The 25327-nt window shown below is 46.0% G+C and overlaps 1 protein-coding gene and 1 long non-coding RNA gene across 2 annotated transcripts in view; one reads left to right on the plus strand and one right to left on the minus strand.

Moving 5' to 3' along the window:
* Positions 1-25327, minus strand: part of LOC140480926 (uncharacterized) — a 47009-nt gene that overhangs the window by 18584 nt on the left and 3098 nt on the right. Inside the window, exons 2-3 of the long non-coding RNA XR_011961426.1 lie at positions 13926-14099; positions 13653-13744 (exon numbers count right to left, since the gene is read on the minus strand). This is a non-coding gene — a long non-coding RNA (uncharacterized lncRNA). The remainder of the gene's footprint in view (positions 1-13652; positions 13745-13925; positions 14100-25327) is intronic.
* On the plus strand, positions 13971-25185 carry LOC140480924 (protein rapunzel-like). The gene is made up of 3 exons (XM_072576513.1): positions 13971-14133; positions 21303-21384; positions 22718-25185. The coding sequence occupies exon 3, from the start codon at positions 22772-22774 to the stop codon at positions 23945-23947; it is 1176 nt and encodes a 391-aa protein (XP_072432614.1). The 5' UTR covers positions 13971-14133; positions 21303-21384; positions 22718-22771; the 3' UTR covers positions 23948-25185.

Here is a 25327-nt window from a genome sequence, read left to right on the forward strand (position 1 = left end):
ACATCCTTGTAAATCTTTTCTGAACGCTTTCAACTTTCACAACATCTTTCCGATAAGAAGAGGTTAGAGGCTAGGAATAGTGTGGCAAGTAACTCACCTCCTGACTCCCAAAAGCCACAAGGCACAAGTCAGGAGTGTGATGGAATACTCCCACTTGCCCTGGATGGGTGCAGATCCAACAACACTCAAGAAGCTCAACACCATCCAGGACAAAGCTGCTGCTTCATTGGCACCACATCCACAAACATCCACTCCCTCTACCACCCACACTCAGTAGCAGCAGTGTGTACTATCTACAAGAGGCATTGCAGAAACTCACCAAAGATCCTCAGTCAGCATCTATCAAACCCATGGCCACTTCCATCTAGAAGGACAAGAGCAGCAGATACATGGGGACACCACTCCCTGCAAGATCCTCTCCAAGTCATTCCCCATCCTGACTTGGAAGCATTTCACCGTTCCTTCACTGTCGCTGGGTCAAAATCCTGGAATTCCCTCCCTCAGGACTTTATGGGTCAACCTACAACACTTGGACTGCAGCGGTTCAAGAAGATAGCTCACCCCACCACTTCTCAAGGGGGCAACTAGGGACGGGCAATAAAGGCTGGGCCCAGCCGATGACATCCATGTCCCACTAATGGATAAAACAAAAAAAAATCACAAATATCTCTCTGAATGAGAATTTCTTGTCTGCTCTGTTTGAAATCTGTTATGTTTGTCTTGTTTACATGACCCTTCATTCTTGGTCTGTCAAGGTGGCCACACAGTTTGTTGCTGTCTACCCTCTAAAAGCCCACAGCCAATGGGATGCTTTTTCAGTGACCAGGGGATTCATAATCAGATTAAACCTGAAATAGCAGAGCCCTTTGTCTGGATAACAGAGGTCCTGTATTATTCAGGCAGCCTTTAATGACCTGTTGGCATTCAGACGAACTTTGGTTTTTACTTTGATAAACACAGGCACTGAACTGAGTCATGAACTGACACCCAAGATTCGAGAATGAATCTGTACTTTCGGCCTGATTACTAATATCTACTGAAACAAAGTGTGCCCCCCCCCCCCAGGGATCTGAGCTGTAATGTTACACAAGACTCTTGGGGACGTGCCAGGCTTGTGGCAACACCCTCGACTTTATCAAACATTGATCTTGTTTATCATTTTAATTGATTGATCATTTATTTTTCTATTTTCTATTCATGCAATGTGGGTGTTTCAGGCTGGGCTAACATTGATTGTCCATCCTTAATTGGGTTGGATTGTCTTGGTTTTATATTCAGGGCATACCTGGGCAATTTTCTACAGTTTCGGACAGATGCTAGTGTAGTAACTGTACTAGAACAGCTTGGCTAGGGGAGTGGCAAGTTCTGGAGCACAGGTCTTCAGTCCTATTGCCAGAATGTTGTCAGGGTTCATCGCCGTTTCAGTATCTAGTGCCTCCAAACGATTTCTTGATATCACATGGAGTAAATCAAATTGTCTGGAGCCTGGTATCTGTGACGCTGGGGACCACTGGAGGAAGCCGAGTTGGATCATCCACTCGACACTTCTGACTGAAGATTGATGCGAAAGGTTGAGCCTTATCTTTTGCCCTGCTGGGCTGGGCTCCTCCATCATTGAGGATGGGGATATTTGTGAAGCCCCTTCCTCCAGGGAATTGTTTAATTGTCCATCACCATTTCCAACTGGATGTGGCAGGACTGGAGAGCTTAGATCTAATCCATTGGTTGTGGGATCTGTCTATCTCTTGCTGCTTCTGTTGTTTGGCATGCAAGTAGTCTTGTTTAGTGGCTTCACCAGGTTGACACCTCATTTTTAGCTGCCCTGCTTGGTAGATGGGAATCAGCAGGATGTTTCCTTGCCCATATTTAACCTGAAGCCATGAGACTTCATGGGGTATGGAGTCAATGTTGAGGACTGCCAGGGCCACTCCCTCCCGGTTGTATCCCACTGTGCCACCCCTCTGCTGGGTCTGCCCTGGGTATCCAGGGATGGGGATGGTGGGGTCTGGGACATTGTCCATGATGTGTGATTCGGTGAGTATGACTGTGTCAGGCTGTTGCTTGGTTAGTCTGTGAGACAGCTCTCCCAGTGTTGGCACTAGCCCCTGAATGTTAGTGAGGGGGACTATGCAAGGTTAACAGGGTGGTTTCTACCATTTCTGGTGTCCAAGCTGATACTGGGTTGGAGGGGAGATCTATCCAGTTTAATTTAGCAGCGAGACATAACATAACAGCATGCTCAACCATTTTAAAATGAATCACACTGCTGTAAGTCTGTAGTCACGTGTAGATACTGTGGAATTCCAAAAGTACTTAGCACTGTTGCCTCACGGCTCCAGGGACGATTCTACCCTTGGGTGACTGTGCGGAGTTTGCACATTCTCCCGTGTCTGCATGGGTTTCCTTTGGGTGGTCCGGTTTCCTCCCACAATCCAAAGATATGCAGGGCAGGTAGATTGGCTGTGGGTTGATTGAGTGGGTCTGGGTGAAATATTCTTTGGAGGGTCGGTGTGGACTCAATGGGCTGAATGGCCTGCTTCCACACTGTAGGGATTCTCAGATTCTATGATGTCAGGAAAAAAAACCTTTGCCCCAGTGAGTGATTAGGGTCTGGACTCCACTGCCTGGAAATGTGGTGGAGACAGTCTCGAGGGAGACTGGACAGTTATTTAAACAGAATTAATATGGAGGGAAATGGGGTCAAACCGAAACAAAGACAGAAATAGCTGGTGAAACTCAACAGGTCTGGCAGCTTCTGGGGAGAGAGACACAGAGTTAACGTTTCAGGTCCAGTGACTCTTCAACTCCAGTGCTGATGGAGAGTTACTGGACTGAAACAGTAACTCTGCTTTCTCTCTCCACCAATGCTACCAGACCTGCTGAGTTTCTCCAACTCTTTCTGGTTTGGTTTCAGATCACCAGCATCTGGTGTTCTTGCTTTGGTTTGAGGGTGATTTGTTCTGGGTGATGATGTGTAATTGGAGACCTGGTCCAATCACAATGGGCTGAATGGCCTCAGCCTGGGTGGGTAACAGTCCTGTGATCCTGGGAGGAAGGATGCCATTGTTTACACTCGCAGCTCCAGACTCTGGTCCTAGCTCCTGGATCCTGCTGTCCCTATGCTGACTGTCTGAATTTCCCACAATCTGTTTGCAGCCTCAGAGTCACGTTTTCCACTCGAATGGACTTCCAACTTCATTCCCATCACTGTGAGTCCTGCATTCCACCTCTACCACCTGGCCTGGTCTCAGTGGCACACACCCTCATCCTCACTTTGTTCACTCTGCACCCCCTCCAGGCTGCTCTCCCACACTGTCTGAGCTCACCCAAACCCCTGCTTTCATCCTTCTTCCTAACCGTCCATCCCCACTCAATGCTCAGCCTTCAGCAGGGACTAACACTCCCTCACTGGTGGAGAGGAGCTATGTCAGGTAAGCCAGTGGTTCGTTCCCTGGTCTTTGCATCCTATAGTTGGTGTTGACCAATGTAGTCTTTGGGTCCGGTCCAACCCAGATACCAAGTGAAAACTCTGTGGGCCCTGTGCAACTGCCCATTGCCAATGAGGAGGTAGGGAATGGGTGGGGGTATTGGGCAGGGAGTCTCATATATGCTGTCAATCACTTCCTGCACGAGCTTAGCAAAGTCACCTCAGGATAGAAATAGGCTGTTCAGCCCATTGAGTCCTCCTGTTTTTTTCAGAAAGCTGTCCAGTCAGAGTCATTTCTCTGTTCTATCCTGAACTTACAAACAGGGGCAGGAGGAGGCCATTCGGCCCTCAGTCATGGTTAATCACAATAATAACCTTGTTACACCACCCACATCTGCCCCTTTCAATCTCCATTTGAAATTATTAATCCTCTCTGCTTCCACCTACCTCATAAACAGCAACTCACTGATCATTATCACTTTCCACATTGACTTTTCCTGAACTATCAATGTTTAATTAATACTCTGCCAATCTGCTCTCCTTAAAATAACTCAACACGTACCCACATTATCTTACATCTGTAATGTCTTTGTTATCTAAAACCTCTTTACAACATCATCACCACTCACCCTCCCATGTAGTTTTGTGTCATCAGCAAACTTGGAAATGTTACATTCAGTTCGTTAATTTGTTGTGTATATGATAAATAACTGGGGTCCAAGCACTGGTCCCTGCAGTACCCCACTAGCCACTGCCTGCCACTCAGAAATGACACATTTATTTCTACCCTCTGTTTCTGGTCTGCCAACCAATTTCCAATCCATGCCACTGTATTACCACCAACACTATGTGCCTTGATGCTGCCTACTAACCTCGAGGTGAGACCTTATCAAAAGCCTTCTGAAAATCCAAAAACACCACACCCCCTGGTTCTCCCTTATCACTTTTTATTCACTTTTGGGATATGGGTGCTTCTGGCTGGCCAGAATTTAATTCTCATCCTTAGCCGCTTTTAGCAGATGGGAGTGAGCTGCCTCCCTGAACCACTGCAGACCATGTGCTGTAGATAAACCACAATACCATTAGGGATGGGATTCCAGGATTTTGATCCAGTGACAATTAATGTACAACGCTAGATTTCCAGGTCAGGATGGTGGGGAACCTGCAGGCGCTGGTGTTCCCATGTATCTGCAGCCCTTGTCCTTCTAGATGGAAGTGGTCATGAGTTTGGAAGGTGCTGTCTGAGGATCTTTGGTGAATTTCTGCAGTGCTTCTTGTAGATAGTACACACTGCTGCTACTGAGCGTCGGTGGTGGAGAGAGTGGATGCTTGTGGATGTGGTGCCAATCAAGCGGCTGCTTTGTCCTGGATGGTGTTGAGCTTCTTGAGTGTTGGTGGAGCTGCCCCCATCCAGGGGCAAGTGGGGAGTATTCCATCACCCTCCTGACCTGTGCCTTGTAGATGGTGGACAGATAATAGTAACCACATTGATTAAATAAGGAGGACAGAAGAAAACAGGGAATTGCAGACTGAATGGTCAAATATCGATGGGAGGGGGAAATGCTGGAGTCTATTGTAGAATTTAGATTAGAGTGGTGCTGGAACAGCACAGTAGGTCAGGAAGCATCCAAGGAGCAATAAAATCGACGTTTCGGGCAAGAGCCTTGCCTCATTCCTAATGAAGGGCTCCTGCCCGAAACATCGATTTTCCTGCTCCTCGGATGCTGCCTGACCTGCTGTGCTTTTCCAGCACCATTTTAATCTTGACTCTTGTACAATTTGTCAGTACTTACTCAATGCGCCAAAGGGCCTGTTGTGTTGTGTATAATTGCTTGTTTTTATGTTTGTAATGGATTTGATAACGGGATACTTAGAACTGGAGTTTTTTGAGGTGTTAATTAGGAGCGGTGTTAATTAGGAGCGTTATTAATTAGGAGAGGCAATGCCCAATGGTGTTACTGCCAGACTGTTAATGCAGAAACCCAGCTAATGTCCTGGGAAACCAGGTTCGAATCTTGTGACATAGTAATCCAGAAGGTCCAATTTGAATTCAATAAAAAAAATCTGTAATTAAAAAGCTACTGATGACCATGAAACCATTGTCGATTGTTGGAAAAACCTATTTGGGTCACTAGTGTCTTTTAGGGAAGGAAAATGCCATCTCTACCTGGTCTGGCCTACACGTGACTTCAGACCCACAGCAATGTGGTTGACTCTTAAATGCCCTCTAGGCAATTAGGGATGGGCAATAAACATTGGCCTTGCCAGTGACACCCTAATCCCCTGAACAAATAAGAAAATTATAACAGCACTCTACCATTACCACCAAGCCAGGGGATCAACCCTGGTTCAATGCAGCATGCAGGAGGGCATGCCAGGAGCAGCACCAAGCATACCTGAAGATGAGGTATCAACCTGATGAAGCCCCTAAATAGCAGAAACAGCAAGTGACAGACAGAACTAAGCAATTCTACAACTAACGGATCAGACCTCAGCTCTGCAGCTCCAACCATATTCATGCTTGACACCATCCAGGACAAAGCAGCACCCTCACCATCCTGACTTGGAAAGATAGTGCTATTCCTTCACTGTCACTAGATCAGAATCCTGGAATTCCCTCCCTCAGGGCATTGTGGGTCTACTTATAGCACATAGGAGAAAGTGAGGACTGCAGATGCTGGAGATTCCTGAAGAAGGGCTTATGCCTGAAACGTCGATTCTCCTGTTCCTTGGATGCTGCCCGACCTGCTGCGCTTTTCCAGCAACACATTTTCAGCTACCTATAGCACATAGACTGCCATGGTTCAAGAAGGCAGCTCACCCCACCTTTTAAGGGGCAACTAGGGACAGGCAATAAATGCTGGGCCCAGCCAGCGATGGCCGGGTCCTGTGAACATATTATGAGAATGTTTACTTTTGGATGGTCTTAAAGGTTCCATACAGAGGACTAAGAATTGAATTCCACAAAAAGAATCACCCTGTCTGATTCCAGCTCATCACAGCTCTCAACCCACTGTCTGTCTGTTCCCCTCACCCAACACTTGGGCCCTCTTCACCTCCAATCCAATGTCTGTATCTTCTTCCCCACCTGTCTGTGTGTCTCCATCCACTATCTTTGGTCCCTCAACACAATCTTATTGCCCAAGGCCAATCCCATACTCCCTTGGCAGCATCACTAATAGCTCCCAAAGACATAGTTACCCTTCCCCTGTGCCCTGGTGACCAGCATTGGTCAAAACTTAAACTTCATAAGGACAGGGAGCTGTATTGCAAGGACCACCTGGTGCCCGTTGAGGGAATGGTAATCAGTTCTCACCCTCCAAGGCCAGGCCTCCAGATGGTCATCCTGGGCACATCCTCCATTTGGCAGATGCCACGTTAGAAGACCCTGTGCTGGACAGATGCCACTTTGAGCCAATGCTGTTTTGAGTAAATGCTGGGTTGGTCAGAAGGTACAATGTTTAGAAATGGCCACTTTGGACAGTCTCCCTGATATGCATCCACAAGGCATAATGTCACATTTCCTTCACAGAACATCTAAGGGTAATGCCTGCTGTGCTCTCTAGTCAATCTTGTGCTACTAATGGTTCTCCTGCATTTTCTCACGGAGATTGGCCCTGGCTCATAAGAGGAAGGAACGTCACCTTGAAGTGGGCCAATGAAAATCTCTTGGAAAACTCTTATAGAATTAACAGGCAGCTGGATAATTCATAGGCATAAGAGAGGACTGCAGATGCCGGAGATCAGAGTCTAGATTAGAGTGGTGCTGGAAAAGCACAGCAGGTCAGGCAGCATCCGAGGAGAAGGAGAGTTGACGTTTCGGGCAAAAGCCTTTCATCAGAAACGATTCCTGATGAAGGGCTTTTGCCCGAAACATCGATTTTCCTGCTCCTCAGATGCTGCCTGACCTGCTGTGCTTTCCCAGCACCACTCTAATCTAGAGCTGGGTAATCCAGTGGAGAGCTGGTTTGGTGGTGGGTATTAACGAAGGACTCTGTTTGGGCAATGACTATGGGTTATGTTAAAGTACGGTACTGGATTCCCTGTTTTTAATATCACTCACAAAAGACTTGCCTTCCATTCCCTATTGGACAAAGACCTACACCAGCCTTGTGGCAGGCTCTTAACCAGCACTTGCCCCTCCAATCCCATCCATCCCCCCACCCCGTCCACTCCAGGCAGATACTGAGGGAGACAGATGCGCTTGCTGAAGTGACCCTGGGAGGATGAGGGGATGCGGATGTATTAGTTGCTTCTTGTCTCAGAGTCAGTTGCTGGTTGTCCTTTCTGTGATTCCAGTGGGAGTCCAAGTTGCAACTAACTGCAGTATGGTGGCTCAGTGGTTAGCACTGCTGCCTCACAGCACCAGGCACCCAGGTTCGATTCCACCGTTGGGTGACTGTCTATGTAAAATTTGCACATTCTTTCTGTGTCTGTGGGGGTTTCCACCGGGGGCTCCAGTTTCTTCCCTTTGTCCAAAGATGTGCAGGCCAGAGGGAATTGGCCATGATGAATTACCCATAGTGTCCGGGGATATATAGGTTAGTTGCATTAGCCAGGATAATGCTAGGTTACAGGGAAAGGGTAGGGAGAGTGGTTTGGGTGGGATGCTGTTCGGAGGATCGGTGTGGACTTGTTGGGCTGAATGGCCTGTTTCCCCACTGTAGGGATTCTGTGAACCGGAGCTGAACCCGATCCAGTTCCTCAGCTGATAGGAGACAAATACCATCACACAATGTACGTGTAACTGAAAGGTCACAAAAATAAAGGTGTAATTAACTTATCTCAGATATGTCCTAAAGGTCACATTTTATCATAACCAGTTTGAGGTAAATAACAGAATTACTGACAGTGCCTGGTACCTACAATAACACGCTGGGTTTGCTACAGTAATATGTACAGCAGCAGTTGAGTCAGACAGGGCCATCTCAGTTAGTTTGGTCTCACTATCATCTCGGAATCAGATTGTTATGGGATTGTTGGCCATTTCAGTTGTTCAGGTTGGAGCAGTGCTACACACTCAGCTGGGCTAACTCACCAGGATTTAAATGCAATCCTTTCTGTCAGAGCAACATCTCCCTCAGGGGATACCATTTTTGTCTAGATTAGAGTGGTGCTGGAAAAGCACAGCAGGTCAGGTAGCATCCAAAAAGCAGGAAAATTGACGTTTCGGGCAAAAGCCCTTCATCAGGAATCAGGATACCGTTTTTGACCTATTAGCTTGTTCTGTAGCCAGAGGTCAGCCTCTTCCTTTCAGACAAATAAAGGCTAGAAATCTGAAACAAAAACTCGAGATTGCTGAAGGGACGCAGCGGATCTGTCATCATCTGTAGAGACAGAAACTGAGTTAATGTTTCCAGTCCAATATGCCGATCCAGTTCTGAGGAAGGGACACTGGATTCAACACATTAACTATGCTTCCTCCCTACAGATGTTGCCAGTTTCTCCAGCAATTTCTGTTTTTGTTTAAGAGTTCATGGGGTTACTGTTTTACCCTGAAATCACCTTTTCTAATCGACTCTTGGGAAATAAGGTAGGGCAGGTGACTTGAGGTGTCAATGGAGGAGCATTTGGGGCCAGCGACCATCTTTCTATTAGTTTTAAGTTAGTGATGGAAAAAAATAGAGCAGATCTAAAAGTTGAAGTTCTAAATTTGAGGAAGGCTAATTTTGACGGTATTAGGCAAGAACTTTCAAAAGCTGATTGGGGACAGATGTTCGCAGGTAAAGGGACGGCTGGAAAATGGGAAGTCTTCAGAAATGAGATAACGAGAATCCAGAGAAAGTATATTCCTGTCAGGGTGAAAGGGAAGGCTGGTAGGTACAGGGAATGATGAATGACCAAAGAAATTGAGGGTTTGGTTAAGAAAAAGAAGGAAGCATATGTCAGGTATAGAAAGTTAGATCAAGTGAATCCTTAGAAAAGTATACTTCAGAGGGAAATCAGGAGTGCAAAAAAGGGGACATGAAATAGTTTTGGCAAATAGAGTTAAGGAGAATCCAAAGGGTTTTTACAAATACATTAAGGACAAAAGGGTAACGAGGGAGAGAATAGAGCCCCTCAAAGATCAGCAAGGCAGCCTTTGTGTGGAGCCACAGGAGATGGGGGAGATACTAAATGAGGAGTTTGCATCAGTGTTTACTGAGGAAAAGGAACATGGACGATATAGAATGCAGGGAAATAGATGGTGACATCTTGATAAACATCCTGATCAGGTGTACCCTAGAACTCTGTGGGAAGTTAGGGAAGTGATTCCTGGGCCTCTTACTGAGATATTTGCATCATCAACAGTCACAGATGAGGTGCCAGAAGACTGGAGGCTGGCTAATGTGGTCCCACTGTTTAAGAAGGGTGGTAAGGACAAGCCAGGGAACTATAGACCAGTGAGCCTGATGTCAGTGGTGGGCAAGTTGTTAGAGGGAATCCTGAGGGACAGGGTGTACATTTGGAAAGGCAAGGACTGATTCGGGATAGTCAACATGGCTTTGTGCGTGGGAAATCATGTCTCACAAACTTGATTGAGTTTTTTAAAGAAGTAACAAAGAAGTTTGATGAGGGAAGAGTGGTAGACGTGATCTATATGGACTTCTGTAAGGCGTTCGACAACATTCCCCATGGGAGACTGGTTAGCAAGGCTAGATTTCATGGAATACAGGGAGAACTAGCCATTCGGATACAGAACTGGCTCAAAGATAGAAGACAGAGAGTGGTGGTGGAGAGTTGCTTTTCAGACTGGAGGCCTGTGACCAGTGGAGTGCCACAAGGATCGGTGCTGGGTCCTCTACTTTTTGTCATTTATATAAATGATTTGGATGCGAGCATAAGAGGTACAGTTAGTAAGTCTGCAGCTGACACCAAAATTGGAGGTGTAGTGGACAGCGAAGAAGGTTACCTCAGATTACAACAGGATCTGGACCAAATGGGCCAATGGGCTGAGAAGTGGCAGATGGAGTTTAATTCAGATAAATGCGAAGCGCTGCATTTTGGGAAAGCAAATCTTAGCAGGACTTATACACTTAATGGTAAGGTCCTAGGGAGTGTTGCTGAACAAAGAGACTTTGGAGTGCAGGTTCATAGCTCCTTGAAAGTGGAGTCACAGGTGGATAGGATAGTGAAGATGGCGTTTTGTATGCTTTCCTTTATTGGTCAGAATATTGAGTGAAGGAGTTGGGAGGTCATGTTGTGGCTGTACAGGATGTTGGTTGGGCCACTTTTGGAATATTGTGTGCAATTCTGGTATCCTTCCTATCGAAAGGATGTTGTTAAACTTGAAAGGGTTCAGAAAAATTCACAAGGATTGTTGCCAGGGTTGGAGGTTTGATTTGAACAAAGAAGAACAAAGAATAAAGAAAATTTACAGCCCAGGAACAGGTCCTTCGGCCCTCCAAGCCTGAGCTGATCCAAATCCACTGTCCAAATCTGTCACCTATTTCCTCAGCATCTGTATCCCTCTGCTCCCCACCTATTCATGCATCTGTCCAGATGCATCTTAGATGAACTGTAGGGAGAGGTTGAACAGCTGGAGCTGTTTTCCCTGGAGCGTCAGAGGCTGAGGGGTGGCCTTCTAGAGGTTTATAAAATCATGAGGGGCATGGATAGAATAATTCAGCAAAGTCTTTTCCCTGGGGTGGGGAAGGTTTAGGGCATAGCTTTAGGGTGAGAGGCGACAAAATATAAAAGAGACCTAAGGGGCAGTTTTTTCACGCAGAGGGTGGTGCGTGTGTGGAATGAGCTGCCAGAGGAAGTGGTGGAGGCTGGTACAATTGCAACATTTAAAAGGCATCTGGGTGGTTATATGAATAGGAAGGGTTTGGAGGGATATGGACCGGGTGCTGACAGGTGGGACTAGATTGGGTTGGGATATCTGGTCGGCATGGATGGGTTGGACCGAAGGGTCTGTTTCCAGGCTGTACATCTCTCTGACTCAAGATTCTATATCCCTTCTTCAATCTCCGAAACTCTTAATATAGTCAGGAGTGTATTGCTGGAAAAGCACACCAGGTCAGGCAGCATCCGAGGAGCAAGAGAATCGAGCAGGAGAAGGGCAAACACCCTTCATCAGGAATGATACATGCTCTAACAGATTGTGGGACTGGCACAGTCCTCAAAGTGGGTTGCTTATTAAGACAGTGCCCTAATGCTGTCAAACATACAACCATCTGATTGTCAAACTCCACAAAGCCTTGTGCCTGTGACAGTCCTGGTTCTGATGTCCAGAACCAAATGCAGAAATCTCAAAGACATATTGGATCCTGTGGTTTGGAAGCTCTGACCTTTGTCCGTTCGTGAATGGAATGTCTTCATTGCCTTCATTAGAAAAAAAAAGGAGATTGAGGGGGAAACTGATTGAGGTTTACAAAATCATGAAGGATATAGACAAGGTGGGTAGAGACAAGCTTTTTCCCAGGGTGAAGGATTCAATAACGAGAGGTCATGCTTTCTAAGTGAGAGGTGAAACGTTTAAGAGGGATATACATGGCAAGTACTTTACACAGAGGGTGGTAGGTGCCTGGAACGCGTTGTCAGTAGAGGTGGTAGAGACAGGCACGGTAGATTCATTTAAGGTGAGTCTGGACAGATACATGAGAAGGAGGGGAGCAGAGGGATACAGATGCTTAGGGATTGGGTGATATATTTACAAAGTGGATTTAGACAATAGACAATAGACAATAGACAATAGATGCAGGAGTAGGCCATTCTGCCCTTCGAGCCTGCACCGCCATTCAATATGATCATGGCTGATCATTCCTAATTAGTATCCTGTTCCAGCCTTATCTCCATACCCCTTGACTCCACTATCTTTAAGAGCTCTATCCAATTCTTTCTTAAAAGAATCCAGAGACTGGGCCTCCACTGCCCTCTGGGGCAGAGCATTCCACACAGCCACCACTCTCTGTGTGAAGTAGTTTCTCCTCATCTCTGTCCTAAATGGTCTACCCCGTATTTTTAAGTTGTGTCCTCTGGTTCGGCACTCCCCCATCAACGGAAATATGTTCCCTCCTGCCAGAGTGTCCAATCCTTTCATAAGCCTATACGTTTCAATCAGATCCCCTCTCAGTTTGGAACAGCTCAGGCTTGGAGGGCCGAAAGGCCTGTTCCAGGGCTGTAAATTTTCTTTGTTCTTTGTTCTTCATTGTCTAAAGAGCTCAATGGGTGATTCCAAGGATGTGAAGGAATCCACGGTTATATGCCACAAGGAATAGATTAGATTACTTACAGTGTGGAAACAGGCCCTTCGGCCCAACAAGTCCACACCGCCCCGCCGAAGCGTAACCCACCCATTCCCCTACATTTACCCCTTTATCTAACACTACGGGCAATTTAGCATGGCCAATTCACCTGACCTGCACATCTTTGGACTGTGGGAGGAAACCGGAGCACCCGGAGGGAACCCACGCAGACACGGGGAGAACATGCAAACTCCACACAGTCAGTCGCCTGAGGCGGGAATTGAACCCGGGTCTCTGGCGCTGTGAGGCAGCAGTGCTAACCACTGTGCCACCGTGCCACCCACTTAGCTTTAACTTGAGAATGCCACCTGTTAATTGACTCACTCCAGAGCCTGCACATTGGTGTAAAATCTTTTGAATATTCTTCTGCTCAGGTGAGGAAGACTACATAGTCATAAGAACCTGACGTTTGGAGCATGAGAGAAGGCTTGGTCAGCCCAGAGAGAGGACACAATATTTAACCTCCCTTCACTAGAACTTATTGTGAAGATTTCATGATGGAAGTATTGCAGGGAGTGTGCTGGTGCCCATTTTGGGATAGATGGCAGTTTATATGGTGAGTACTGAGGGAGTTTAAAAATTTGGGTATAAACCATGAAGCTCTAAGAAGTGAACATGGAGCGATTGGATTGCTCCAAAATATTTGATTCATTCATTAATGGCCACTCAGGAAGGAAATCTGCCATCCTGAATAACTCTGAGTAAATTTAAGGAGGAGATAGGCAGATATTTAATTCCTGATGAAAAGCTTTTCCCCAAAACCTTGATTTTCCTGCTCCTCGGATGCTGCCTGATCTGGTGTGCCTTTCCAGTACCACACTCTCAACTGCAGTCCTCACTTTCACCTACATATTTAATTAGCAGTGTTATAGAGGACTATGGAGGACGAGCAGGAAAGTGGAGTTGAGGCTAAGATGTGATCAGCCATGATGTTATTAAACAGTGGAGCAGGTTTGAGGAGCTGAGTGACCTCCTCCTGGCTCTTCTAGCCTTACCTAGGCTGGTCCACATCAATGAGGCTGTCTTCCACCAGCACACCCTCATGGACTAGGGATGGGAAACAAATGATGTCCATGTCAGCACATTCCTGAGAATGAATAAAAACATGAATTGTTTTTCAACAGCCTCGTGGATTTAATGAGTGTTTCTGTTAAAGTCCAGCATTATTTAATGATATCACACAGTATGTGTTCAGTCTGTGAACAGGGCAGCTCAGTCTCACTATCTAGATTGCAGCAATAAACAATGCTACAGCTTTCATAGTTTACCTGTTGTGATATCGTCCAGTTGTCTTCAATATGATACAGGTTATTACCTATGTGCGCCACCCGTCACACACTAATTTTAGTAAAAGGGTGGAGTCAGGGGTAGGAGCTTAGATTTAAAAGCTCGGAGGATTCCTACTGGGAGCTATTCACATCCCGAACGTTCCTCAGCAATACCTGTTGGAGAGGGAGACATTGAAGATATATAGAGGTAAGAATAGTTTGCAAACTATATAAATACATTTTAATAACACCAAAAACATTGCAGTGTCTTCCTGCAACTTGTGGTAAATGTGAGATGAAGGCAGCTGTCCCTGATGCCAGGAGAAAGTGGGTACTGCAGATGCTGGAGATTAGAGTCGAGATTAGAGTGGTGCTGGAAAAGCACAGCAGGTCAGGCAGCATCCGAAGAGCAGGAAAATTGATGTTTAGGGCAAAAGCCCTTCATCAGGAAGGGCCTCATTTCTGATGAAGGGTTTTTGCCCGAAATGTCGATTTTCCTGTTCCTTGGATGCTGCCTGACCTACTGTGCTTTTCCAGCCCCATTCTAATACTGTCCCTGATATCAGCCTTTTCAGTGGTTGGTTAAGGTTCAGAAACTGTTATACTGTACAACGATATGTATGTATGTTCATACAAATCCATGTCTGTTCACTATTTTATTGTATTCATTAAATACAGAGAATTGACACCTGAATAGGTCGAACCATGTGATAAAACAGTCCAGCTGATCTCCCTGGCTAATTGAGATAAACTTAGGAATCTAAACTTTTACAAACTTGTCTGAAGTTTTTCATTTAAAAAAATTCCAGAATTTTTTTTATTTTTGTGAAAACTATGATCTGTGAAAAAGTTTTAATTTATGAAAGGTGATAAATAATGATTTAAGTGAAATCAGGTTCAAGAGAGAATTCATTGAGAGGAGCAGTATTCGTCTCAGGTTCACTCTGAACTCATCCTGTCAGCTTCACAAAACTGAAACAAGAAAGAGGGAGACTGTGTGTGAGAGAGAGATGTACTGAGAGACAGAGAGAGAGGGAGACGCACACCCACACACAAACTGTGTGTGAGAGAGATATACTGAGAGACAGAGAGAGAGGGAGACGCACACCCACACACAAACTCTGTGTGAGAGAGACACTAAGAGACAGAGAAAGAGACACATAAACTGTGTGTGTGTGTGAGAGAGAGAGAAAGAGAGAGAGGGAGACACTTGAGAGACAGAAAGACATACACACAGACTGTATTTGAGAGATAGAGACTCATATACACACTGAGAAAAAGACACAATGAAAAACACAGAAATACATGGTGAAAGAGGCACAGAGAGACACACATACAGGCTGCGAGAGATAGCAAAAATAAGTACACAGAAGAAGACACACAGTGAAAGACCCACACACAGTAACAGAGATATACAACAGAGAGAAAGAGAGAGGGACCCTTGCTATTTGTTGTCTATATTAATGACTTGGATATGAATGCAGAAGGTATAATTAATAATTTTACCAATGACATGACAATTGGTGGTTGTATTGATCATGACGAGGATGGTCTCAGGTCACAGTCTGATATTGATCAGCTGGGAAATCAGGCAGAGCAATGGCAGATGAAGTTCAATCCTGATAAGTGTGAGGTGATACATTTTGGATGGTGTAATAATTAAAGAATATAACAATGAATGGTAGATCCCTAGGGAGTACTGAGGAACAACGGGACCTTGGTGTCCACACAGAGATATAGGGTGGGGAAGCAGGGATATAGGATGCTCGTCTTCATTAGTTGAAGTGTACAATACAGGAGCAAGGAGGTCTTGTTACAGCTTTATAAAACACTGGTTAGGCCACAGCTGGAACATAGAACATAGAACAGTACAGCACAGAACAGGCCCTTCAGCCCACCATGTTGTGCTGACCACTGATCCTCATGTATGCACCCTCAAATTTCTGTGACCATATGCATGTCCAGCAGTCTCTTAAATATCCCCAATGACCTTGCTTCCACAACTGCTGCTGGCAACGCACTCCATGCTCTCACAACTCTCTGTGTAAAGAACCCGCCTCTGACATCCCCTCGATACTTTCCTCCAACCAGCTTAAAACTATGACCCCTCGTGTTAGCCATTTCTGCCCTGGGAATAGTCTCTGGCTATCGACTCCATCTATGCCTTTCATTATCTTGCATACCTCAATTAGGTCCCCTCTCCTCCTCCTTTTCTCCAATGAAAAAAGTCAGAGCTCAATCAACCTCTCTTCATAAGATCATCCCTCCAGTCCAGGCAGCATCCTGGTAAACCTCCTCTGAACCCTCTCCAAAGCGTCCACATCTTTCCTATAATAGGGCGACCAGAACTGGACGCAGTATTCCAAGTGCGGTCTAATCAAAGTTTTATAGAGCTGCAACAAGATCTCATGACTCTTAAACTCAATCCCCTGTTAATGAAAGCCAAAACACCATATGCTTTCTTAACAACCCTGTCCACTTGGGTGGCCATTTTAAGGGATCTGTGTACCTGCACACCAAGATCCCTCTGTTCCTCTACACTGCCAAGAATCCTATCCTTAATCCTGTACTCAACTTTCAAGTTCAACCTTCCAAAATGCATCACCTCGCATTTATCCAGGTTGAACTCCATCTGCCACCTCTCAGCCCATCTCTGCATCCTGTCAATGTCCCGCTGCAGCCTACAACAGCCCTCTATACTGTCAACGACACCTCCAACCTTTGTGTCATCTGCAAACTTGCTGACCCATTAATGACTCATCCAAGTCATTAATAAAAATTACAAACAGTAGAGGCCCAAGGACAGAGCCCTGTGGAACACCACTCACCACTGACTTCCAGGCAGAATATTTTCCTTCTACTACCACTCGGTGTCTTCTGTTGGCCAGCCAATTCCGTATCCAGACAGCTAAGTTTCCCTGTATCCCATTCCTCCTGACCTTCTGAATGAGCCTACCATGGGGAACCTTATCAAATGCCTTGCTGAAATCCATATACACCACATCCACAGCTCGACCCTCATCAACTTGTCTAGTAACATCCTCAAAGAACTTAATAAGATTTGTGAGACATGACCTGCCCCTCACAAAGCCGTGCTGACTGCATTTAATCAAGCCATGCTCTTCCAGATGGTCATAAATCCTATCCCTCAGAATCCTTTCTAACACCTTGCAGACAACAGACGTGAGACTTACTGGTCTGTAATTGCTGGGGATTTCCCTATTTCCTTTCTTGAAGAGAGCAATTACTTTTGCCTCTCTCCAGTCCTCAGGTACGACTCCAGTGGAGAGCGAGGATGCAAAGATCTTCGCAAGTGGTGAAGCAATGGCATTTCTCGTTTCCCAAAGCAGCCGAGGACAAATCTGGTCCAGGCCTAGCGACTTGTCAATCTTAATGTTTGACAAAATTTTCAGCACATCAGCTTCCTCGATCTCTATCCATTCCAGCACGCACAACTGCTCTTCAAAGGTTTCATTCACTACAAAGTTCGTTTCTTTCGTAATGACAGAAGCAAAAAACTCATTTAGGGCTTCCCCTACCTTCTCAGACTCCACACACAAGTTCCCTATGCTATCCCTGATCAGGCCTACTCTTTATTTGACCATTCTCTTATTCCTCACATAAGTGTAAAATGCCTTTGTGTTCTCCCTAATCCGTTCTGTCAAGCCTTTCTCGTGCCCCCTCCTGGCTCTCCTCAGACCATTTTTGAGCTCCTTCCTCGCCTGCCTGTAATCCTGTAGAGCTGAGCTTGACCCTAGCTTCCTCCACCTTATGTAAGCCACCTTCTTCCTTTTGACAAGAAGCTCCACTGCTCTCGTCATCCAAGGTTCCTTTATCTTACCACTTCTTGCCTGTCTCAGAGGGACATATTTATTCATCACTCGCAACAACTGTTCCTTAAACAGTCTCCACATGTCTATAGTGCCTTTACCATGGAATAATTGCTCCCAATCCATGCTTCCTAACTCATGTCTAATCGCATCATAGTTTCCTCTTCCCCAATTAAATATCCTCCCATTTTACTTAATCCTCTCCTTCTCCAGAGCTATGTAGAATCTGAGGCAGTTGTGGTCACTTTCACCAAAATGCTCTCCCACCACAAGATCTGATACCTGCCCTGGCTCGTTTCTGAGCACCAAGTCTAGAATGGCCTCTCCCCTCATCGGCCTGTCAACGTACTGAGTTAGGAAACCCTCCTGAACACACCTGACAAAAACAGCTCCATTCAGATCTTCTGCTTGAAGGAGGTTCCAATCAATATTTGGAAAGTTAAAGTCACCCATTACAACAACCCTACTACATCCACACTTTTCCAAAATCTGCCGACCTATGCTTTCTTCCATCTCCCTGCTGCTATTGGGGGGTCTGTAGTAAACCCCTAAAGAGGTGACTGCTCCCTTGCTGTTCCTTATTTCCACCCATACTGACTCGGTAGGCAGATCTTCCTCGACAATGGAAGCTTCTGTAGCTGTGATACCCTCTATGATTAGTAGTGCTACACCCCCTCCTCTTTTTCCCCCCTCCCTATTCTTTTTAAATGTTCTAAACCCTGGAATATCCAGCAACCATTCCTGCCCCTGAGAAACCCATGTCTCTGTTATGGCCACAACATCATAGGACCAGGTACTGATCCATGCTCGAAGTTCATCACTTTTATTCCTGATACTCCTTGCATTAAAGCAAACACACTTTAACTGATCCCTTGGTTCTTTCCCAGGAAAATCCTTCCCACTAGTTGGTCTACCTTTTGCTATTGCCTCATCTCCATCAACTCTCACCTCCGTTATACAGCTCAGGTTCCCACTCCCCTGCCACACTAGTTTAAACCCTCCTGAACTACCCGAGCAAACCTTCCACCCAGGACATTGGTCCCCTTCCAGTTCAGGTGCAACCTGTCCTTCATGTACAGGTCCCACCTTCCCCAGAAGGCATCCCAATTATCTACACATCTGAAGCCCTCCCTCCTACACCAGGTGTGCAGCCACGTGTTAAGCTGCACCCGCTCCCTGTTCCTCGCCTCACTATCTCGTGGCACCGGTAGTAAACCCGAGGACCCGAGACCCCATATATATCGCCGCCTTGCTGATATATATGGTCACGGCTTTCCTTCCCGGCTGTCCCTTTGGTCCTCGTCACTCCCTCTGCTGCTCCCACTCCTGTGTGCACTCCTGGTCAACACACTATTGGAAGGACATGACTGCACTGGAGACTCACCAGGATGTTACCTGGGATGGAAAATCTCAGTTATGGGGAGAGGCTGGATGGGCTGGGCTTGGTTTGGTTTCCTTGGAGCAGAGGAGGCTGAGGGAGGAATCTGACTGAGGATTACAAAATCATGACAGGCACAGACAGAGTGGATTGTGAGAATCTCTTCCCTATGGCAGACACATCTAAGACCAGACAGAACCATTCTAGGGTGAGAAGGAAGTGGGTCATGAGGAGATCTGAGAAAAATATTTGATTGTGCCGCCTGAGAGGGTGGTGGAGGCAGGTCCTGTCACAACAGTTAAGAACCATCTGGATCAGCATTTAAATGCCAGGCGTAGTTGGCTATGGACCAAGTGCAGGTAAATGGGATTAGTGTAGTTTGGTGTTCATTGATTCAGAGATGGTGGACTGAAGGACCTGCTTCTGTGCTGGATGAGTCTGTGACATGGGACACAGAGAGAGAAGACAGAGAGAGAGATGTGCATGGATAGAGAAAGAGAGACACGGAGATACACAATAGGGAGGCAGGGAACAATTACTGAACTGTGAGAGAAAGAGAGGAGAGAGAAGCAGCAAAAGCAGAGAGACAAGGTTGGTGGGGGTGGGAAGGCAGTCAGGATTTGAAACTGCAGAAGCTGAAAGTGAGTCAGTAAAGAGTGAAAGCCAACTGGGAGAAAGTGAGGGCTGCAGATGCTGGAGATCAGAGCTGAAAAATGTGTTGCTGGAAAAGCACAGCAGGTCAGGCAGCATCGAAGGAGCTGGAGAATCGACGTTTCGGGCATGAGCCCTTCTTCAGGAATGAGGAGGGTGTGCCAAGCAGGCTAAGATAAAAGGTAGGGAGGAGGGACTTAGGGGAGGGGTGTTGGGAATACGATAGGTGGAAGGAGGTTAAGGTGAGGGTGATAGGCCAGAGAGGGGGTGGGGCGGAGAGGTCAGGAAGAAGATTGCAGATCAGGAAGGCAGTGCTGAGTCCGAGGGTTGAGACTGAGACAAGGTGGGGGGAGGGGAATTGAGAAAGCTAGAGAAATCTGCATTCATCCCACTAGTCAGGTCCACACCCCCCACCAACCCAACCTCCACTTCTGGCACCTTCCCCTGCAACCGCAAGAAATGCAAAACTTGCGTCCACACCTCCCCCCTCACTTCCCTCCAAGGCCCCAAGGGATCCTTCCATATCCATCACAAATTCACCTGCACCTCCACACACATCATTTACTGCATCTGCTGCACCCGATGTAGCCTCCTTTACATTGGGGAGACTGGCCGCCTACTTGCGGAACATTTCAGAGAACACCTCTGGGACACCCGCACCAACCAACCCAACCACCCCGTGGCTCAACACTTTAACTCCCCCTCCCACTCCACCAAGGACATGCAGGTCCTTGGCCTCCTCCATCGCCAGACCATAGCAACACGACACCTGGAGGAAGAGCGCCTCATCTTCCGCCTAGGAACCCTCCAACCACAAGGGATGAATGCAAATTTGTCCAGCTTTCTCATTTCCCCTCCCCCCACCTTATCCCAGTCCCAACCCTCGGACTCAGCACCGCCTTCTTGACCTGCAATCTTCTTCCCAACCTCTCCGCCCCCACCCCCTCTCCGGCCTATCACCCGCACCTTAACCTCCTTCCACCTAACGCCCCTCTCCCAAGTCCCTCCTCCCTACCTTTTATCTTAGCCTGCTTGGCACACCCTCCTCATTCCTGAAGAAGGGTTTATGCCCAAAATGTCGATTCTCCTTCTCCTTGGTTGCTGCCTGACCTGCTGCGCTTTTCCAGCAACACATTTTTCAGCTCAAGAGGTGAAAGCCGGCAAGTTCAACCAGAGAGGGAAAGGCAGGTGTCTAGAAATTGTCAATAGCCCTTTATCAAAGAGAATGGCTCATAAAGTCATCCCTCATTCCTCCTCTTTTAGACCCAAAATACATGCACCTCACAAAGGACAGGAACAAATTAGTTAACAGGAAATGGGGACAAAGAGGGAAAGAGACTGTTTTCCGTTTTCATTAAAAATGTTAGAGTTAACTTGGAAACAACAGGAGGTCATTTAAGATCATCGAGGGCCAAAGGGCCTGTACTGTGCTATACTGTTCTATGTTCTATCAAGTCAACTCAGCTGTTTAATTAGAACATGATTAATCTGTGTTTAAATTCTGTCTTTCCTTGATAGCCAAATCTAATTGAGCAGACTTTAAAGGTACGCTTCAGTGGCACTTTGGATATCCAGACATTGTGAAAGGCTCAACATAAATGTAAGTTTTCTTTTAGTCTTGAAAGCTCCTGTTCAGAGAGTTACAGTCTTCAATATATTTAATGTGAAACAATTTCTCCCCTCAACATCCTGGATCTAATTTGAAGATTATTCAGAAATTCTCTGTCACACTTACTGAAAGAGTTGCTCAGGAAACTGAATTTTCCGCTGTGTGATTTGCCCTGTGCCTGCATCCCTCTGACAGAATCCATTTTAAATCAAAACTTTGGAGGGTTTGGTTAAAATTGTGTAAATAGCTACTCAGGGAAAGTTAGATTCTTAAATACATCATCTAATCCTGAGTAAGTATTCAACTGACCCCATACTTAACTCACACCGCCAACTGACTTGACACCCACTCTTCCCCCCCCCCTCCCATCGAAGACCCACCTCGAAAGCCTCCACCTGATCTGACCCAGAATCCCCTGCCCCACTGGTCCTGACACATACTGGTTGCCCTGTTGTCCTATCCCAACCCCCACCCCACAGAACCCCCTCCCCCACAACCCCCAGAACCATCCCAAATACCCCCACACTGCCCATAACCATCTTGAATACCCACCAGAACCATCCAAATATCCCCTCCCCCACACCCCCAGAACCATCCCAAATACCCCGTCCCCCACAACCCCCAGAACCATCCCAAATACCCCCACACTGCCCATAACCATCCTGAATATCCACCAGAACCATCCCAAATACCCCCTCCCCCACAACCCCCAGAACCATCCCAAACCCACAACACTGCCCATAACCATCCTGAATACCCACCAGAACCATCCCAAATACCCCCTATCCCTCCCACGCCCCAGAACCATCTAAATTCCCACTCTCCCCCACCCCCCAGAACCATCCCAATTCCTGCTCTCCCCCACCCCCAGAACCATCCCAATTCCCCCAGAACCACCTCGATTCCCCTCACCCTGCTGGACCTGACCCATTCTGCACCAGCTGAGTGCTGGGTAAAAGGGAATATGGTTTCCCTCCTCCCATCACCACCCCGCCTCCCCCCCACCCCCAACAGCTCTGTGTGAGTGTGAAATGTCAGAATGAAAGTACAGCGCTGGATTTCTGAGGGAGGCCTGAGTGGAATTTCTTCCGAGAAACACTGAGCTCTTCCGTATGTTTAAAAAAAGAGGGGCCAATGTGAGAACCTGAGAGAGTTCTGAGAGAGTTCCCACTCCTCAATAGGTCTGCCCTAATGAGTCTGCAATGGACCTAAACCCAGAGTCTGGCTCTGCCAGTGAATGATCTCAATGAGTGATGGGACTTGTTGATATTTGGACAGAATAATCAATGTAATTTCAACCTAATCCTCATTGCTTCCTTTTCAGAGACTCCATCTGAAAGCACTGTCCCTCTGCCAGAACATAATCCCAAAATCCAACATGGCCACTGACAAAGAACTTGAGCAAGCTGCTGCTGAGCTCAAGGCAAACATGAACAATGCAAAGATTGCAATGGAAATCTTTCAGAACAGAGCCAGGTTTGCGACAGTTTCTGGTGTCTTAAAACCCATCTTCCAGGTGGCTGGTTTCATTCTGAAACTGGTTTTAGGGAAACGTGAGAGTGAGGAGCTCACATATATGAAGGAGCAGTTCCAAACAGTCAGGAACCAGCTGGATGTCATTTCAGAACAGATTAAACAAGTGCTTTGGGAGATAGAGAAAAGTACAATTAACAATCAATATTTCCCCATTGAAGAGAATCTGAAAAACCAATTCAGGAAGTACATGGACATCCTGAACGCAGCACCGGAATTCCGGGAGAATGAGAAACGAGAATTCCTCACACACTTCGATGTGACTAAAGGTGACCAGAACCTTCACACTCTCTATGATGCAGTGATGGGGTATTCTGCCATCTTTGGCAAACCCATTCTGGAAACTGCCATGCGATATGACCAGAGGAACCGGCGTCTGATGGAGGGGCTCTGCTGCCGCCTCAAAGAGCTCTTCTGTATTGGCCTGATTGCCCTGGTGGGTCACTCTGCTATCACTGGGACCGATGTAGAGGCATTAAAGAGAGAGTGGAATGAGAAAATGGGCAAAGTAGAGAATAAAATGAAATCCATGATAGATAAGTGCATCAATGAGTTTGCTGAGCAGGCAGAAATAGATGTTGAGGCTCTTATAAAGAACAAAGGTGAGAGAGATAACAAGGGATGTGCAACATATATAATTGAGGCCTTAACAGAGAAATATGACTGGGTTAAATGGTCTGTACGGGTCTATGACCCTGTCAGTGGCTTCAACAATCACTGTGTCATTGGCCCCAATCGGTTTCACTTTTTCAGACTCAATGGGGTTAATGCTGTTGTCTCCTATGCAATTGATCCAAAGGTTTCACTTAATGAGGTGGAAATCAGGCACTTAATGGAGGGGAAAGATGGTTGGACCGATGCAAGAGAGGTTGCTGAATATGTGTACAATAATCTTCCCTCTGGGCACGTTGTACACACAGTGAGACGCTACAAGGACTTGTGGCTTCACAAGAACTTTCCCAACAGCTGTCATTTCTGGGAAACATACAGTGGAGTCACCCTCTGTGTCCACTCCACCTAAACCCCATGATCTAATGTAGAAGTGGCCAGTAAACAATTGTCTTTTGATTTTTTAATGAGATTTCTTAATGTCTATAAGTAGAATCGTAATTTGTCAAATAGATTGGCTTTCAGATCTGTTTACTGGTAACAAGAGATGAATGTGGTGTTAAATATAGAGACAAAACTTACTAAAATTACTTGCTAAAATTACTAAAGCAACTCTCACTTCAGATAGACATGGTTCCATTGCATTGTAGTTTATCTTTGACAAACTAAACTGGATCTGCATTTGTTTAAATCTTCAAAAGTCCGATGCTGCTAGGGTCAGGTGGTTAAAGCAGGCAGTGTAAATGTCGAGAGAAAGGGTGAAGAGAGCTGGATGTTGGGTTGATCCATAGGAAAAGGACAGTCTTGTTGAAACTAGCACCTGTTTCATCCTCAGGATGTTGCTGAATTGTCTTTTGAAGCTTCAGGATTAGTATTATAGGTCTTAGAGCAAACCAGAACTGATCTGAATATTGAGATTCAGGCTAAGTGCTGGCATGGACCTGGAACGTGCAGAATCCCATGGAGTCTGGATCTTCCACATCGAAGATCAGTACATCATCTTGGAACCTGAACTTTAGGATCTGACAAGACTCTCCACTGTGAATATCTGCAGAGACTGGCACTTGTCGAACGGATTGGATCTACTCAGGTTTAGAACTCTGTGACTCCACTAAATCCCAACAGCCATCACACCATCAGAGTAATAGCTCACTGGGCTTATTTCAGTGCAACAAGATGGCTATTTGACTGATTTTGTACACTGTATGTCTGCAAAGTTTTTCCAGTTGTTACCCAACCTTATCCCAGTGTTAACCTGCATTCAGGAAGAGTGGAGCGACCGACGGAAGATATAAAATTATTTAAATTATGCAAAGGAGATGGTTCCACGACATAATAAGAAACAAAATGACCCAATACATTGTGGTACCCTTATGTAAAAAAATAACATTTATTACAATAACTCACTCATACAATGATGGTGCTTTCATTTCTGATTAATAAACCTGGAATAATCTCATCTCTGTACCTTAGTGTGTAAAATAAAAGTTCCCTCTGGAACAGCGACATTCACTCATTTACACTCTTGATTTTTGTGGTCGTCCAGCGATGTTGTAATTATTGGGGTTTGTGGAAACTGATTGAAACTGCTGAAATGAAGTTGGCTCTGTTTACTATAATGATATGCTGAATAAACTCAGTCAGATAACAGGCTCTGACTGTTTGAGGTTTTCTTTCTCAATTCTATTCCGTACATTACCCCAGTCGTCACTTCAGTCACACATTGAGATGGTGACAGTTTGAATATGATATGGCAAATCCAATCTCAGATAATATAACCACAAAACTGTCA

The sequence above is a fragment of the Chiloscyllium punctatum genome, chromosome 8, assembly GCF_047496795.1.
Source record: "Chiloscyllium punctatum isolate Juve2018m chromosome 8, sChiPun1.3, whole genome shotgun sequence".
Taxonomy (NCBI): Eukaryota; Metazoa; Chordata; class Chondrichthyes; order Orectolobiformes; family Hemiscylliidae; genus Chiloscyllium; species Chiloscyllium punctatum.

Excerpts from the sequence above, each read along its gene's own strand:
- LOC140480924 (XM_072576513.1), top strand. The coding sequence starts at position 22,772 with ATGGCCACTGACAAAGAACTTGAGCAAGCTGCTGCTGAGCTCAAGGCA.